This window comes from Habropoda laboriosa, unplaced genomic scaffold (genome assembly GCF_001263275.1).
Source record: "Habropoda laboriosa isolate 0110345459 unplaced genomic scaffold, ASM126327v1 scaffold92, whole genome shotgun sequence".
In the NCBI taxonomy this organism is placed as follows: Eukaryota; Metazoa; Arthropoda; class Insecta; order Hymenoptera; family Apidae; genus Habropoda; species Habropoda laboriosa.
The window spans coordinates 2,411,831-2,431,680 of NW_017100268.1; the positions used below are offsets into that span (position 1 = coordinate 2,411,831).

General features: G+C 36.0%; 2 protein-coding genes across 2 annotated transcripts in view; both read left to right on the forward strand.

Annotated features, from left to right (window-relative positions):
* The window catches only part of LOC108573458 (RNA-binding protein 45), a 2,188-nt gene extending 2,045 nt beyond the window's left edge, over positions 1–143 (forward strand). The window contains exon 6 of the mRNA XM_017935911.1: positions 65–143. The gene's annotated coding sequence lies outside the window, so the exon portion shown is untranslated. The remainder of the gene's footprint in view (positions 1–64) is intronic.
* A 2,335-nt stretch (positions 144–2,478) lies between these two features.
* LOC108573441 (period circadian protein) overlaps positions 2,479–19,850 on the forward strand; it is a 29,553-nt gene continuing 12,181 nt past the window's right edge. The window contains exons 1-8 of the mRNA XM_017935892.1: positions 2,479–2,661; positions 8,004–8,087; positions 11,982–12,166; positions 14,754–14,884; positions 15,908–16,106; positions 16,324–16,545; positions 17,884–18,068; positions 18,297–18,581. Of these exons, the coding sequence (XP_017791381.1) occupies positions 2,579–2,661; positions 8,004–8,087; positions 11,982–12,166; positions 14,754–14,884; positions 15,908–16,106; positions 16,324–16,545; positions 17,884–18,068; positions 18,297–18,581 (1,374 nt within the window). The 5' untranslated portion in view covers positions 2,479–2,578. The remainder of the gene's footprint in view (positions 2,662–8,003; positions 8,088–11,981; positions 12,167–14,753; positions 14,885–15,907; positions 16,107–16,323; positions 16,546–17,883; positions 18,069–18,296; positions 18,582–19,850) is intronic.

Sequence of the window (19,850 nt, forward strand, 5' to 3'; positions counted from 1 at the left end):
GTAACTGACGATTACCTTACTTGAAAAACAGGAGAAAATGTAATTTTTCTATTTGTCTTCACAGACTGACTGGTATACACAAGCTGGACGCACGCAATAAAAGAGACGAATTTTAAGACTCACTTGACCACGTCGGGCCCGCATCCAAGGAAACTACTCCAACTACCTACTTTTAACTACTGCTTACGTTCGCGATTTCAACGTTACTGAAACTTTAACGCTACTTTACTTTATCCTTACATGTCGTTACACGTACACCTGACTTCCTGGTTTTATTATTTTAAGAGGCCTGTGCGAAAAGTGATCTTAAAGACTCGATTTAAGAATATATAGAACATACAAAACTAGTTAAATTTAGAATTTCTTTCTTTAGCAAAAGGAAAGTATATTGTTGGTTTATTGTTGTTATGATAATATACTACAGGTATTAGTCAGAGGTAAGACTATTTCTCTATGCATATACTTTTATATCAAAATTAATATTGAAATGAAAGTTCTTTCAAATGAATTTCTAAAAGAAAAAAAAATAAGTCCTTTGTAAATTAATGAATGAGGGAAATAGAAAGATTTAAAGAAAAAAGAAAAATAAACTAAAATTATCTCATAATATTTTATATTCTTGTTTCTAAAACAAGTTGCGTGTTATAATATTAAATTTAACTATTCGCGCAGGCTTAAAACGTAACCTGTGCTTTAGAATTAGTACAACATATTTTTGTTTATAATTTATATCCAATAGTTCTGTACTATTCTTTTATTAGCTATAGTATGTATAAAAGAAAACGTAAAATAATTTATTTCTTGTATGTGTTTCAAGAAATATTTTCGCGATGACGAATAACAATATATTTCATAGAATATAAATTCTAAAACAAGATATACTCTACAAAATAGTACTTTCATCTTTCTGTACTTTGCAATTCTGATTTCGCATATTAATATAATTCAAAATTATCTTCACAAAGTTATATTTTTATGAAGAAAATATAGTGAATGCGTACTTAGAAGAAATTTTTGTGCAGATTAGAGTTGCATTTTTTATTTCAGAATTAATTAAATGATTTTGATTTTGATAAAATAAAGTGACTAATTGATCAAATTATTATGAATCAAATTTAATAATACTTTATTATTTCCTTTTAGACATTAAATTTATGTATACAGGTAAACGTTTGCAGATATAAAAAAAACAGTGAAAAAATTATATTTTCTGCCGAAGTAATATGTAAATCTTAAAGTAAATCTTGTTTTAGAAATGTTTGAACATCACTTATGTTCGTGTGTATAGATATATTTGCAGAAAATATATCGATATGTTATTTTCTACAACTAGATCAAATTTCGTTAAAGGAAGTACGTTTTCTTAGGGAATTAATGTTATGTCCATGATCACAATTCGTCAAATACCAATAATTGACGCACAACATGAACCTTCTATGATGGACACTTTTGTACATGTATTAGACTGTTTTACTCAATGACCATACGCAATGATGTTTTAGGAGACTGTAACTGACTTGTTTGGTGATATTAAAATACACATTAAGTATTCAAAACCTCACGCTGACTTCCACTTATTTTTTTTATGCTGAACAGAACATCCTACTTCACACAGTATCTATAATTTACTGAGCTGATATATTTTTTCTTTTAACTTTCAGGATTCCTCAAGGATTCAAAGATGCGTACCTGATGACTGTGATATCATAGCAGAGTAAGATATTACAACTATTGTGTATCTCGAACGTATAAAATCACTTTTATAGTGCACTTTTGAAGTATATATGATGTTTATAATTTATTTTTTGCATATTTATTTGATATGTTCATAATGTGTGCAATAAAATAATTTTTATAGAAAAACAATACGTCATGTTATTCCTAACCGACTTCCAAATACGATCTATCGTATTAGATTTGAATTTGAACATGCATGGAGGAAGCAACCAGCAGGTGTCGCAACAGTATGCAAGATAGGGTTTTCGCGCCAGTAAACTTTTGCGTTGAAATACGAGCGCAAAGTCGTGGGGAGGAGACTATTTTAATCACGTTTATCGTTCGAGAGGTTTAAGTGGGGCACGTTTTGCATCGATATAGGTTAACTGAGAAATAGAGGGGGTAGCACTCACGTGTTACCGAACGTGCTGCGTGATGCGGAACAGTCGCTTCGCGCGAAAGATATACGAGGTACGGTGCGGTTTCAGTACTCATAGATATCGCCGCCTGGAACGCATTGTGGTGTTTATTATTATTGTGAAACCATTAGGGAATATAGTGAAAACACCTGTTCCTTAATGAATATAATTATTTTTTATAATTAATGGTGGTACGCCATTTGCAATCTAATTTATTAACGGTGATCACGATACATTTGAAAAACAAAATAAACACTTTTGTTCTCTCTTGTTCGTGCTAATACGGACAATCAGCCTTCACATTTTTTCTTATCAGTTTTCACCACTTTTAACACCACGAATATATAGAAATGATGTGTGAACATCGAGTTTATTTAATTTAGTAGCAGTGTTGTGATTTAACGGATATCACCAGAAAGATACGTCACCCTAAGGAGAGTACTATGGAAGAAGTATCCCCTGAGAATGCTAAGGTGTCGGATTCCGGATATTCTAACACCTGTAGCAATAGTCAATCGCAACGGAGGTATGTATCTCTTCTATTGTTTATTGCGTACACTTCTTGTGCACGCTTAATTCATTCTACTTTACGAACATTAATTTGAATATACCGCCATTGATTTTGAATTACGAATGTCGCAAAACATTAATCTTGATCAGTAAATTCATATCATATATCATTTCATCAAAGTATTTAAATAAAACTATGATATTTTACAAAACAAATAAAGTACGCTTATTGTAACTAACAAAAAATCGAGACATTGAGAACTATCGAAAATGTAACTGCATGTCAATAAGAATTAAGACCCATTCTCATTGCACCATCCCCCTTATTTTCACTTGAAATTATGCATACTGTAATACATGAGAATTAATGAAATCATAAAATAAAATAGTCTCGAAAATTATTAGGTTATTAGAAATAAATAAAGATATAAGTTTTTATTTTATTTCAGTTTTGAAATATATTCCATATAAGCCAATAATAATGTCGAAAATAACCGTACTATTGTTTACGTAATAAATTACATTTACAACGTATTTTTCATTGGAAAAAGAAAAGAAAGTAAACTGCAGAAAGAATAATTTTAACGTGTAAACGTTGTTAAGAAGTGTATAAATTGTCTGTTAAAAAGTATTCACTAATGCATTCTTATCCAATTATACACATCATGTGTCATCTATGTATGTTTGTATGTATATGCAAACGTCTAATGAGCGTTCATGTCAGATCGTGTATAATGAATGCTTTTGCACTGTAGACGAAGTCAACGAGAAACAGTGCAAATGTTAATTACGTTGCTATTTTAATGCAGCTGCAGACAAACATTGAAAAATCCAGCGGCTATTAACATGTAATCTTTTTTTTTTATGCTTTCCGATCTTTTCATATCTGTTCTATTTCTGCAACGAGTCGGATAAATTGTTGTGTAACTTTAATTTGCAACACGTTTCCGTGTATCATTCTATAAATGGATAAACGAAGCTAATCGGTCTCGTTCGAAAATTCATGCGTGACGTTGAACAATAAATCGTTTTGCACACGTAGAAAGTGCACATTTCGATATGTTGGAATTTCAACAACGCTTTATCGAGGAGCCCGAAACCTTACGAAAGGTGTAAGAAAGTTTCGTAACGATTTGCATCTATAAACTCGACGAAGAAATCCCTGCAACTTCAATTTCCATTGTTCTATCTGATTGCTACTTTATATCTATCCTTTACAAGATAAAGCAATATAAATTCCTGTCTATAGTTCAAATTCTGTAAATTCAGATGTACTTTACAAGAGGAAAAAATCAGTTGAATTCCTTAACTGATCACGCTGTATACGCGCTCCTCTTTTCGCTTTCATTTTAGCATACACCCTGCCGCTCGTAAGTTTGATCGCACAACGCAAAAGTGCAGAAAGTGTAATTGAATTAATTTCAATTCATTTCATACAAGTCGACGAAATTCCAATTTCGTTGATCAAATTCAAAGTTTCTTCATATCGAACTCGACAGAGTGAAGTTTATCATTCTCTCCTAATTCGTTCTTTTTTTTCTATAGTTATTCTCAGTTTTACTGTATTTGAATTTTTGAGCAATAGTGTATATACTCAAATACTCGAAACTGTAATAACACTAGAATAAATCTGTCTTATGGACGTAACGCGAGAAAGAGAATCGATCGATCGGATTATTGGATCCTTAGAAATTGATCCTTGATCAGTTGATCACTGTTTCATCAAACTCAATTGAACTGTCCAGCATGCGTCCATAGAGATTTCTTTCTCCCTATTATTTGAAAAAAGAGAAAAAACTATGATCATCTTAGTTTCGATCACATTTTCCAATTCCGTCAAATTTCACTTGAGAACTTTGTAGACACGTCTGACTCATCTTGATAATTCGAAAGTTGAACAATTTTGAATACACGCTAGGATATCCAGCATCACTATGGTGCGCATTAGCGCAGGATACTGGCATTGACACAGTTTATCGACGTTGCAGGTAAGAGGTAGATGAAAAGCGCGGCGAACAAGAAGGATAGAAACTCGAACACTACGGTTAAGGCTAACCAGTTTCTCGGTGAAGCATGCCGGTTGCATTTCCACGTTCGCATTTAGTACACCTATGCGCGGTTTGCGAAACCTGATGAAATCAGGACGATCGAATATGAGCTGTAGGGGAGATGGAGGATTACTGCGTTATCGAAAGTGTTTGATTAAAATGCTTCCCGTTCGTCTGAATTCTATCGATCTCGCAAACAACTTACGACATAAGATGCAAGATTTATGAGATTCGAGATCAACGTATTCTTAGAAGCAATTTGATTAACCCTCCATTGGCAAACATACTTTTTCACACTTCGCGGGCAATCTGGGTCGTATACATTCATGTCCAAATTCTTTTACTGTTCTAGGTTTTTAAAAAATCTGAAACAATTCTGAGATACTTATTGAAGTCCCTACTAGGTACATTATACACTAGTTTTTAATGTTTATAACTTTTGTAATTTAACTTAACTTAATTTAATCAAAAATTTTTAATTTTTAAAGAATTTTAAACTTTTTTCGATAAAAATAGGAATTCGTTTCGAAATATAAGAGTGAAATTTGGTTTGGGTCATGAACGACCCAGATTGCCTATAGAAGGTTGCTATAAAATAAATGAAAGAAATGAAGCATTAATTAAAATCAGTTTCAAATAATATAAAAATAAATAAAATTGATCTTCTAAATGATATAAAAATTAATAAAAAATAAGTAAAATTGATTTTCAATCGTTCTATTATTGTACTCCATTATAATAACTAAAAGGCGAGGCTTTCGATTGAGCAACCGTTTGGAAGTTGCATATTAGAAATTCTGCAGAAGTTTGTTTCAAGAAGATATTTTTGGTCAGATGTAATTCAATATACACGTTGTATTTCTAGGCTCATTCTCTTGGTTAACAGTAAATGACAATTCTCTACAATTATAAAGGACTACGTCACGGGCGAGTCTGGTGAATGATATATGCTACTCAAACGATTGGTACCTGTCGGTAATTATGGATGTACAGATTCTGAATTCTCACGTGTTGCTTTTCGAGCGAAATTGCATACGCTGGAAATACTCGACGAAGTATGCAACGTGATGTCCCGTTGGAAAATGCCCGGATGTTGCACCATACGTCGATCAAACGATATTTCTTGCACTTTATCATTTAAATTGCATAATAGGACGAATATTCGTAACAAACATAGAAAGATTAGATCGTAAATTGCTTTTAATAAACGTTTTCGATCAATTACGTTTCTCACCCTTACGACGAAACAGTAAAATGAGATTATAATAATTCTTCTCCAGCAAAACTATAATTTTGTTAAAGATAGTCGTATTTTTATATATACAACAGAAAATTCTCAACCCTCTATAACCCGATTCTCCTTCCTTCACGAGAAGAATTGCAATTTTACATTTCGATGGATGGGAGAAGCAAGAGTAAATATAAAAACTAATTGTTATAAAATAAATGTAACAATTGTAAATTCGTAAATTGTAATTATTATAAAAGAAATTGATATAGTTCTGAGACTATAAAATATAGGTAAATGTATACGTAACTTCCAAGTCACATGGCGTTGCAGAGGGTCGAATTAAAAAAAGAAAAGATTGTTTTACCTTTATTTTTACGATAAATTATCAAAACGTACCTCGTCGTTTGCGACGAGAATAGAAATTAGAATTTGATTAATTCCACTCGCGGTTTCCGTTTTATCGTATTTCCTAGTTCGTTAATACACCGTTTCCTTGGCACCATTCGAGGCAGAGCCTCGAACAGAATCGATAGCCGGATCACGGTCCCGTTCAACGGTTCTAGTCACGGGGCCACGAGCGTGAAACAGACCTTCTTATGCAATAATTTTTCCTGCCAAACGAGGTGCAATAAATGTAGGAGCCCCGTGCCTGTTCCCTCGGAAATAACGAGGACAGTGAAAGGCCAGAAAGACCCTGTCGTAAGGGCCGATCGGTTGTGGTCACGTTTGCCGAACATGTGATCCATCCTTTTTTTCCATTCCGTAACTGGTTTCAAGAGATTTTGTGTCAGAAAATTCGCGTGACTTTCTCAACGTGGGTTTAATCGGCCAATGGGCCGAGGCCGTTCCTACCGTTTGAGAAATGCGCCTTTGCAATCACCTTCTACGCGAGCCTATGTACCCATTTCCCAATGAAGCGCACACAACTGGAGGATGTAGTATTTGCGTGCCACGGTATCGGTTAGATCGAGAATGTTCATGATTTTCCACTTGACTGGAAAGTTCTTTTTTATCTTTTCTTACGATAAGATTAGTTTATTTGGTCATTTAAACGAACGATTAACCTATTCGTGATCAGTGAGACGTATGTGACACACTTGAGTATACTCGAACAGAAATTCATCTCAATTTAGTATTCATTGCAGACGCGATGAATAAGAAATTCTTTGAAAAAATTATTCGGTCGCGAAAGGATTAAGCAAAACGTGTGTTACGTGAGGATTAGAGAATGTTCATAATTAGGCAAGTGTTATTTACCATGCAAGCCGGAGATGCTGGTTCTGAAGTATCTAATGCTTTGAACATTGCTCTGATAATAGAGAAGGGGGATGTGAACGCAATTCTTAACCCTTGAGCCGCGGCGACACCGAAATCGCGTTCTACTTGTTATGTTAATTTCGGTGGGCTACGCTATTATCGCGTCGCGTTGAATTTTCAGAGTATCTGAACAACCGGAAACGTTATTTCCCCGTCGAATGAATTTTGTAATTTTTGTCGTTGTAAGTTAATAAATAACAAATATTTCCTTTTTCTCGACTTATTTTTTTTCGTGTCGCATTAAAAGTCTCCTTACGATTTTATGTAGAGAAATATGTAAATCGCCCGCGGCTGGATGGTTAAGGAAAATTTTTCTAGGGGTGGTGTCACACAGGAAAGGTACAAGTCATAACACGTGGATCTGATAAGCGGTCGATAGAAGAGTATGTCTCGTAGTTACGTAGCGATCCCGTAGATTCACGAGGTCTTCGAAATCATGTTCTTCTAATTCTCGAGAAAATAATCCATATTCTAACACGTGCAAATAATAATACACTTAGTTACATGTATCCGAAGAAAAATTAAACCAGGGTACAAGTACGAATCAGTAGTAAGAGACAGTCAAGGTCAGACTGGACGGATAAGCCACCTACAAGTAGTTTGGTCGATTGATTGTCAGTCGTTAACGTGACTACATTACGTAATTACGATAAACGCGTCTAAATTCCAAATGTATTATTTTTGTTTCTTAAGTTGGTGGTGTGTGCATAACAACATAATGTTTTAACGAAAATTAACGATATTTATCGATGTGTGTTTCAGTAGTGGCAGCTCGATTTCGAGAAACAGCAACCGCTCCGAAAGTAGCGGTTATTGCGGTAGGCGTCCTTCGACATTTGGATCCAGGTAACACATCGTTTGAATTAACTTTCCTGTCCCTTAAGATCATACAGTTAATACGATCGAAGCAATCACGATGACAGTCGATTCTCTTGCATACATAACATTTTCCCAAAAATACTGTCCCTCTCCACTCTCAGTCCACCAAAAAATGCACAAATAAAGGTATATGTTAATCGTCGGTGAGTGTATGTGTTCATGATCGTAAGGATCTTACTTGTACACGTCGAATACCGGTATACTGAGTCGTTACGACTTGGACTTCTATAGTAGAAAATAAGAGTAAGAACTCCAGTGGAAAAGTAACTTTCTTCCTTAGTTCTCCGTGAGCTATTTTCAAGAGATTACTTGGAAAAAGTATCCATTCGTATATATTTATTTACATCGCGCTTGATCAAAAATATATGTAGGATTTATTTAATTTTTTATTTATTTATCTACGGTTTCGTATTGTTAAACTTTTTTTATACCGACGTGTTATCCCTGATTGTGTTATTCGTCGAGAAAAAAAGTACACAAATGAATATAAGGAAACACTTCCGTGTACGTAAATTTGAAGGTATACCGTGAAATATAGGCCGGTAATTTATTAAATCTCATAAAAGGTATACCGCAAAAAAAAAGAGAAGTTTCAAACTATATATTATTCAACTGTTGGAAAATGTGTATTTATAACTCGGAAAGGAAGAAAAGCAGGTATAAGTTAAAATTAATAATTGCGATATGTACATACACAACTGCTGTAACCAACAATGTTGAATGGACGAATGCTAACGTGAGTTTGCTAAGTAGAACGTGCTCGTTTACAGAGGTGCACGTTGGAATGAGCGTCACTAGCGTTTCATTCTGCATCATAAGTCAGTAACAATAGTGGAATTATCAATGGCGGTGCAAACTCATTTGATTGCTTCCTTCTGTATAATTACAATTTTTCGAAAAGTTGCACAACGGTTTTCGTTAACATCACAAGATCCTCAAATAAATCCGATATGGTCACATGTTGTCAAATTTCTCCCCACTTCTTTTTTTTCTTTTCTTTAATGAAACGTAAGTAAATTTGTCGTATGCTTTTTATTCCCCGGTATGTCCGTGTGACTAATACAACCGTTCCATAATTATCTCGAATATGAAGGTGACACAGCACGTAGACCAGCGCACCGATGATGGATTTTTAGCATCGTATTCACGTATGTGCAGTAGGAACGATTACATTCAGTTACGAGAAAGCGCACACAAACGATCTTACTTGCAGCTGTAAACATTGGTGCATGTGCCATGCCACGTGCCTGAAATGTCGCCATCAGTGTCGCCTACGTGGCATGAGATATCCCCACGTATTGTTGCATAATCCGAATAGGCCGCGCCGTTGTAATAATAAATCAACATCGAATCCATAAATTACTATTAAAGCCAGTCTATTTTTTGTTATTCCGCCGATATAATCAGAAACTAAGAACTATATATATAAAAAAAGAAAAATGGTACTTTGAATTCGCATTTCACATTACAACGTTACGATACCGCAGACTTCGAGTTAGGCTTCCAACTGTTCCTCCCTTCGAAACCTTCTCGATTCGGCTAAACGAGTTTTTCGATGAATTTTCCTCTCACAAATGGAACTGTTTTTCCTTTTTTCTCTCGAACGAGAAAGTTCTAATTCTTAGAAACTGTTGATCGTGTCGTACGATTCAAAGAGGCGAACGGCAGTTTTAACGACGATACAGAACGTTTACTGAGCCGAATGACACCACACCTCGTATCGTCTCATGGTTATTGGTCCGCGCCGATGCAACATGCACATTTCGGGCCAATAGTGCGATAGCGTTTTCATAGGAAACTATAGGGCAGAGAAGAACGGTGTATAGGTATGGAAATCATTCTACAATTCGCTACGCGACTTGTAAGGGTCAGGGTTATTCGCAATTATGATTCCATTTGCGTTACTTCAATGCTGTCTCGGGTATAATGACGTACATACGTGAAAACTTCAACGTGCTACCTTCACGAGTAACTTTCGGATAAATTCACGTAATTGTTTATCACTTTTTTTCGCCATTGTACGATTAAAACAGCCCATATATTTATAAGCTTCGGCCGATGCTTTTTTCTCACTTGATAACACTTTTCCTAGACGAATGAAATTATAACAAATACGCAATTTCTATGAATTTTAATAACAATAATTTTAGAATACTCGCACTTGTATTCTGCTTTACGCAGATGATCAAAACAGATGCAAAATATATGCAGATAGTACATTCTATGTATCTGAATGTCAACAAAATATAAATACAGATACGACGAAGCAATAAAATTGGTAATATTTTTCAAATATCCGCGAAAAGGAAGATGACTTCATAGAAATTTCGGGGAGTGTACGGCTAATATAATTTCTGTGACGGCTTTTCATGACGAGGACAAACTTCATGAAGGACAAACTTCCTTTCAAAATTAGAAGATTGACGTTTAAAGATGTTAGCTTGTTGTTAATTTAATTTTACGGCCGTTCAACCCTTTCGTTACGGCACGCTTAAAACAAAACTGGACGTACTGGATGAAACTAGTTATTGTTCAATGCTGGCATAAAAATAAAGGTACTACGATTGAAAATCGACTGTTTCGTGATAGTCAAATGTCTGGTGCATTCAGTGGACAGTGGAATTGTAAATATTGAATGGGCGTATGTGTACGCTCTTTATAAACGAGTGACCACTTTTACAGAGCGCGTTTCACACACGTCTTTCGCAGCGAAAGGGTTAATTTTGTGAAGTGAAGAATCATTGTACGTGAATTCAAAGTACCCATTCTTTTTTTTATGTATACGTTTAAAGAAACGCTCAGTTACCAGGAAGTTGTTCGAATACATTGACATTTTCAAACTGTATTACAGAACACGGAAATGCACGTTAAATGATCGGCCTTATCTTGGAGAAAGCTTGTAAGGTATTATCGTTAGAGAAATACACTTTCTCTTCGTTACATAACAAGTGCAGTCATTATTTGATGACCTAAAGCATTTGTTACGTATTGTATTTTTATTGTTCATGTTTTTCCTGGAGAAAGTTGCCTGACTGCCTAGTCTATTTTAGTTTCACTCCACTCCCACAACTCTGAGCTACGATATCATGAATCTACTTATATCCATTTATTGTTGTCCTTTAGCATCAAGGCTTTCTTTAACAGATGAAGCAACAGTTAACGCGGCATGCTAACCTGCAGCTCATGTTCGCATGCATATCTAGTAAATTTCTGATTTGTTGACTCAGCGGGAAGCATATGTATGTATTTTTGTAACATGTACAGTTAATATCACAACTCGTCGGAAGTGTACGGAGTAATATCATCGTTTCTAATATCACGGTATCATAGCAATTGCATGGAGAACTGATACGTTCTATTTTAAGGTACACCTTAAGGGTACTTCGATAAGATTTTTCCAGAAAAATAGTTGAATAAACGTCACGATAAGAGATCAGTGAATTGAAACGTACCGTTTTTTACGAAAGCTCTGCTGGAAATGCGGAACTTACTCTGGCTACAAGTCTGTCACGATTCTCACGATTTAACTACCTTAAATTTCTACTACAAAGATTTTCTTTTTTTTTTTTTTTTGGTACGAAGCGCCATTTACTTTACTTCATCGACAGCAATTGCTTTATTTGTAAATTGAAAGATCCTCCACCTTCGCCATTAACCACTTTCATCGAACATTTTATCAAACATGGGTAGGTACAACGTCGCAGAATATTACATATCCCTCGGTGACACAAAGCTTAGACAAAAGCACCTTAATTGACCATCACTCCAAACCTACGCCTTTTTTGTACTAATTTTTGGATCTGTCCGCTAGATAAGGTTAGAAGTTTTTACACTTGACATGTAATGTCTATATGAACATAGCAATGAAGCACTACCGCAGCCAATCAGCAAAAGAAAGGATAAAGAACACAAGAAGAAGAAGTCGAAGGCGATTTTGGCTGTTAATGCTGAGGCAGATATTACCCTGAAAAGTGCCGGCACACCGCCGGAGGCCGTGTCTTATAATGTCGCCGTCCCAACGAAACCTATACTTGAAAAGAAACCAGGTTGGTTGCGATCTAAAATCGTAGGGGGAGAAAGTGCACGTTAACTGTACGAACCTTTGAAACGCTCATGGTCTTTGAAATAGCTCGAGTTTATAAATTGGCTTGTAATCGTTCGCGGTTATACAACCAGTATCACCGGAGAAAGAACGAATATCAAAATTTTTCTTACCGTCGGATTAATCGTTTGCTCGTACTACTGATTCTACTGAATTCACCGAAATCAACGCTCCTTTCGAGCTTCGCGGTCGATATGGATTGTCGGAACTCAATCTAACGTAAAATTTTACGACTTTTTTTTTTACATTAGTTAGTTTTACGAAGTTGAATAAACATTTTTCAAGAATTGTAATTTTTTTTTTATTCTCGCGAACTATGAAGAAGATCGACAGTTTTGCGTAATGTAATTTAGTTTCGTGCACTCTTCCCTTTAGTTAGGTTCCCTTTACTTCACAACCAAAGGCTTCGAAGGACCATCACCCCGTTCCCCTCGTCCACCCCCATGGTTCCCTTAGTCCGTCAGATCCTCGTGTTGAATCCAAAACGGTCGATTGCATCTCTTTCACTCGAAATTCAACACGATCGAGCGTCTTTTAAATTCGTTATTTTCTGCTCACGTACGCTTATCTAATTTGAGTAAAACACAGAGAGAAGAGAGATTCAATGGATCTGAAGGGTTCGTCTACTTGGAATTCGGTAACACTTGGTTAACACTCGTTGCCCTCTTCGTAGGAGAGCGTTCTACTGATAGTAAGTCATGCCCAAAAAGAAAATGTTGAAACAGTGGAGTAATGACGACTGTTGTTACCCTGGCAATTAATCTCAGTTCTGGCCAACGCGAACGAAACCCTACGAGGGACAGGGTAAAATATCGATCCTTTTTCGTCTTAGCTATCCTTTTGTTACCACTGTCACTATTTGTACAACGAGAATCCCTTAGCTTGAACTGTAAGGGAACGTTTGCTGGTAATGTTGAAAGATGTCTATTCTGTATCGTCACAATTCGTGCATTATTACGATCGTTGAATGAAACTTACTTAGAAACGATTAATGGACCCGACAATTAACACGGAGATTTGTTAATTAACGTCATGTATCGTTGCAAGGTACGAAGGAAGACATTTAGTTATACGGATGGGTACATAAGAAAATTATCTATGTCCAAGAGAATGTCGGTTCCGAAATATTTTGAACCGATCTCTCCTTTTATTGTTTTTATATAATCACACAGTACTATTTTATGGACAAAAGGCAGGTTCCGAGCTCACCATTTAGTCCAGCTTACAACAAGCGACGCTCGGACTGGACCGAGATTTATATAACATCGAGAAGCGCCTATGATTTACGTAATTATTTATATAATTTTTAATATCTTTTTTCGTCGGTCGTTACGAGCCTGCGCAGCGTCCTGTAATAGGACACATTTAAGCGCGAGAATAGATCGGTTACGTGATCACGATGCTCGTTTACTAGTTCGTTGCACGAAGTGTAACTACATTGTGTTTGTAAAATCTCGATTGGTCAATGTGTAGTTTTTTTGAAAAATTCAACAACGTGCGTCACGTTTTATTGTTGAAACAAGAAGCGACCAAGTGTATCGATAAGATTATCAAGGAACAGATTGATTAGAACAAAATTCTAATACACGTATAGGTTGCTCGGTGAACGAGAGTCGAGAAGTAAAAATTGCCGTGGTACCAGCTTGGTGTGTTATTCAAGGACTCACCTGTAGAGCTCTAGGTTAAAATTGTACCATTTTCTTTTTAATTTTTCATTTATCTCTTTTTTTTTTTCAAGAAAGATCTCCAGCTGTTGGTTCATTACTCCGTATCGTAAGATGCGGAACGTTGTCACGATATTGTCGTCCTGTTGGACTAAGGAAACATTGCAATCCCCACATCCTTCATCACTTCACCACCCATGCAGCAGGTCACGTATTAAACGCTTCTTGGACGCCCCATTTTCCTTCGATGTCGTTAACACGTTGATTGCCAGTCACGAGATAACTCGGGCGATGTTTTTTTTTCAAAAACAAGACTCATTTTATCATAAAAAGTAGCAAAAAATCATAATTCCTATCGAATAAAGTATTTTTAGTGTCCAGAGTCGAACTTGACGAATTCCCCGTGGCAGTCAACGTGTTAAAACATCTTCAATTTAATTAGAAATTATCTCTCCCGCTATTAGAGACATCACTAAGTTACGTCTTCAGATGAACACACTACGAAAACCTCTACCAGAATCCATCTGGCCTATTTGTACATTGTCACGTTGATCACTTTTCTTGGTTACTATCTTCCCTTCAAGAATATCCGCCCCCTGCTCAGGTGTCTAAAGGACCACTTAGAACAGTCCAACCAAAAATCCTCCAAAATTAATTGATCGACGTACGATGAAAAAAAAAAAGGTTTCATCCGATAAATCGTCCAACAAAGTTAAAGAAACTCGGGTACGTCCATGAAATGTTCTCGAAAATGTGACCGTGCTACCTGGGTGTGAAAATAATCCATGTCCCATCAAGCAAACATGGTCGGTTGTGTCCATGGAGAATGTAATATAACGAGGGGAATTTTTCTTGGGTGTATACAAGAAGAAATAGCCACCGTTGAATTGGTGGATGCAACGGATCCTGGCGAGCACAACGGCGATACTGTCACAGATGTGGAAGCAGGACTTGCTTCTCGTACGAATCCTCTGGATGATTCCATCTCTCAAGCCAATGTTAGTATTAATTAAAAAAGCAACGGGGAAACAGATTTTCTCTTAACTAGTTAATTGTGGTAGAAGGACACACACGTAGAAAAAGACAGTAGTCATGTCATTCGAGGCTCGATCGATCGTGGTCGTTCGAGGGGCTCCTTTTTAGGGAGGACCAGGATCGGGTATGCTCGGAGGAAGCATCCTGTTACCTAATATTTGTTAATATTATATTTATCATACTGCTTCCCATATCAGTTATATTAGACACTTGTTTTTCTTTTTCTTCTTTACTTATTACAATTTAGTTTGGCTTTCTGTACGATGATGTAACAAAGTATGTAGTCCTATTGTTGCAAGGTTTCAGTGGTGTTATGCATGGAGAAAGGAGATTTATCGGAACTAATAATAGCCGCTAGCTAAACGACATTCTAGCAGTCGATGAGATTTCTAAGTTTCTTAGAACTTCTTTTCTTTTCTGTTTCTCTTTTAATTGTCACGCTAACGCGTTGTTCAATTGATCGATTCAAACAGGTTATTACGTGTATGAAGGTTTCACTAATCGACTTTGTATTTTATGTGTAACGTAGTTTTCGAAGAGAATTATACTCAGAATTTATTCGAACCTATTAATTTATTAGAAACTGTTCTTGTTTTTTTGTAAAAGTAATGAGATAATGAAATGCAACTCGTTTCTCTATGCATAGTGTATGAAATTTACCAAACCAAAATATCATGAAGGTGTTAGTATATGTAATAAAACGTCCTATGACGAATTCACCTAAAAATTTGCATGTTACTATTCGTACAAATCCGAGCAAAGAATGTAAACGTCCTGAGATCGAGCACAAAGTAGTACAAAGTAGCGATGAGTTCTTTCTACAAGCTACGTAACGTTAAAAAAAAGAAAAGAAGTCGTTGAGATTTAACTATGAAGACAATCTTGATGACATAGATTCAGTGTCATCTACGTGCTATGGACAAATCTACTAGCACTCCCCGATTTATCATGAATCGGTGGTAACACACTCACATTGTATCTTATAGGAGGGATTTTGTGCAGTGATTTCGATGCATGACGGCCTCGTGTTATACACGACTCCCTCAATATGCACAGCTCTAGGATATCCCAAGGACGCTTGGATCGGACGTTCTTTCATCGACTATGTCCATCCCAAGGATAAGGCCACTCTAGCTGACCAGATTACGAGCGGAATAGTGTCGCCGCAAGAAGATAGACCGAAAGGTATTACATATTTCATATTTCTCTCATTTTATTTTTACAAAAATAAATTTTTAAAAAAATTTGTGATACAAAGAAAATGTTAATAATCTGAAAGGCAGGTAATTTAACACCGTTGTGTCAAGTTTTTTTTCGGTAATTTCACGTAAAGAAGAATGTTTTGTTATAAATGTTCTTAAACGTTAAATTTTAAGACGATCAGCGATGATTCTTTCATCAGGTATTAACGGTAGAAGAGCGAGTTTGTTCTGCGGATTGCGGAAGTACACGAGATCCTTTGTTCGGCAATCGAACGATCAGTATAAGGAGGCAAGGTCGAATTTGTACCTTCCGTTTCATTTGACCCTCTCGTTCAGAGATTTTCGAGACCGTGCGACTGAACAACAACACAAGACAATGTTCCTGGTGGTTACTGCCCAACCTGTTCATTCTGCATATAAAGGTAGTACAGTTGAAGATCTTCAAGGAGAGTCGACTGACAAACAGATTCGATAAGTTTGTTTCGTTTTAACAGAGAAAAGCCAAAACTGTTCTGCAATTTAAAAAAATTTAAAGACAAGTTTTAAGCAATAATTTTACGAATTCGTTTTATCGGTAAGAAAAAAAAAAAAGAATAATAATAGTCGAATCCTTTCGTTAGTCTAATCTCCTCGATGATACTATATGACTTGATGGTTTCCATGGCGAAGTGCCTTAAACAGAAGGTAATTTCTATTAAATTAGAAATGTTATTGATAATCGTGACGATGCTGATAGTCTCTCATCTTTGTCGTCTTTTCATTGATTCGTTTTCCTATCACCTGGCCGGTTTTTCGTTTTCGTTCAGTTTGGAGACCACTGTTTCGATTGTTCACTCAAGTAACCGAGAGAGAAGCAACAGAAAAGAATAAATATGCGTGTTCACCATTTTTCACGAATAGATGAAAGCTTATATTATGCTTTGCTTGCCGAGCATGTAGTGATCTTTCATTATTAACATTGTTCACACTGTGTTTTTTAATCCGCAACAAAACAAAAGAAATAGAGAAAGATGAAAAGGAAACTAAGATGACTAACGAACAAAAATTGCTTCGACTGTGTGAATTTCTGACAAACGTAACACAATCGAGTGTTTTTCTTTTTTTTCTTTTTTTATTGTGTACGTCTTCGTTTTTAACGAGCATGTTACATACAGTGAACATTGATTAGCAACGTGACAACGATACACCGTGTACATGTATTCAAATTGAAAGATAAAACAAAATTAAGATATCAGCCACTTACTTATCTGCTTTGAAAATTATTGTTTTGTGTTAGCTTCTTATCCGACGATAGATTGAAGTTATTTTTCAGAACAGTACACTTCTAATACCCGACGCTTTATCATTTTTTCCTGCTTGAATATTCATGCTAATCGTTAGAAAAATAAAATTATCTCTTCCTACGCAATATCTCCCTTGTCCATTTATTTCTAGTATTATTGTTATTAAAAACCGACTCTTAGACACAGAAATTTCGACGCTTATATCAAATCTTCCGACAAGTCTGTTCGAAACTCATAAACATATAGTAATAATCCAAGAGGTTTGTACATCGATCTGCGCAGTATCATAAAACATATTCTCTTTTAACGTTTACATAGGTAGAGCGCAAAAAAGGATTCGTATAGGCTTGTCAGCGGATCGAAACATGATTGCATTGATTGCGTACCATAAAGACTAAAAAAGAAAAATTTCATCACGAAGGAAGCAACTGGCAGGAGAGAGAATGACCCCGAACTTCTTATTATTGTTATCCGCAGTGCCAGAAGAAACAATTATATCTTCGGTATTCACAACCCGCCACACCGCGACGTGCCATCTATCCCATGTTGATCCCGACGTAGTTCAATACTTTGGCTATCTACCTCAGGATATGGTTGGTCGTTCGCTGTTTGACTTCTACCATCCCGAGGATCTGCCCTTCATCAAAGACATCTATGAGACTGTGAGTATGAGACCCACAAAAAACAAAATCTTTAGGTTTCGATCGAGTATATATGCTTGAGAAAAAGATAAACAAACATGTATGCAAGAATGACAGAGCGAAAAAAAAAAAGAATGCAATCCGCAGAAAACGTGCAAGCACAAGCGAGTCCCGAGATACCGAACGACGTACAAAATCAAATTTCTCATTTCCCCGATTATTCGTATTTATACATATATCGTTGAACAGGTGATCAAGCTCGAAGGTGCCTCCTTCAGATCGAAACCATACAGGTTCGGGGTGCAGAACGGTGGCTTCGTCGTCCTCGAAACAGAGTGGTCGTCCTTTATCAATCCCTGGACGAAAAAACTAGAGTTTGTCGTAGGTCAACACAGAGTACTGAAAGGTCCAGCGAATGCAGATATCTTTCGTGTACTACGTGCAACTGATTACGGTCAATTGGTCAACATTAGCGAGGAGGTGCTGAAAGAGGCGAAGATCATACAAGGAGAGATACGTACACTTCTCGACGAGGTACGTCTTCCCTCGATGATTCATGTGCTGAACGAGCGGTATAGTTTAGCGCAATTTGATCTAGCTAGTGATATGCGAAGGAATAAGAATTGTTCGATAAGGTAAACATAGAACGATGACGTGTGGTCGATCAGTTTTCTATGTTAATTTTATTACCAGTTTATTATTACACTGAACGCCAACGAAACAATACACATATATTGTGCACGTTATTTTATAGCGATATTATGCATACGTTTATCGTAGGATCGCGTTCTCTTCTAGGTACAGCCTTGGCCAAAATATTAAGCACTTTATAAAATATGAATTGTCTAAAAATATTTTTGTATTAGGAAGAAAGCAAACTATTGAAATGTGAAAACGAACATATTTTATTAATTTTGTTAATATTTTGTTGAGCCACCCTTTGCCCTATTTTTTAAAAAAAGAATTAACTTGCATTGATGGCCACTTATAGTTCATTCTTTTTTTGATGTATGTCAAGGAAAAGTTTCTAACTTTCAAAATATAGGAAGAAACACAATATGCAGATTGTGTATCGCACAGTGATTTCATGGCCCACTTGTCAATTGTTTCAAACTTCCCTTGAACTGGCCGACAAAGGATGCCGAAGGGTTTCAAAGAAAAATCAGTTTTCACAGTAAGTTGTAATAGCAAAGGTGCCCAGTACATTTGGTCAAGGCTGTAAATGAACAAAAACTCTCTGTGCTCTTGATCTCTGAATGCTCCACAATATTGTTCACTCTTTGCTTCCAATCAGGAGTTTAAGTACTAGCCAGAATCATTGTTACAATACCAGGAAGCGTAGAGCAAAGAAAGAAGAAATATATTAAGAAATATCATCGAGCAAATATCTAACAACTTAATTAATTTAATATATGTATATATATCTGAAGGGTAATGTGACAACGAACAGACAAGCGATATTTAAGAAGGATAATGAGACACACAGTCAGACAGTAAAACGTTCACGCCGTATACAGTATATTCTCCACAAGTGTCAGACCGCAAGGAAGCTAAACCTGACACTCGTAGAGTCAGGGACTACGTTATCGAGCCTCGCGCCCGCCTTTGTAGTTTGCCGAACGTAGACAAGGACAGCGAATAAAAGATAAGCATGAAACGTGAGTCGAGGCAACAAAGCGATTTAAATATGATCTTTTTTAATTTTACTTTTTTTATCCCGAAATTTTTCTTAACATATTGATGAGATTTTTCTGATGAAAATGACATAAAACACGACATAATTTGAACAACATTTACTTATTA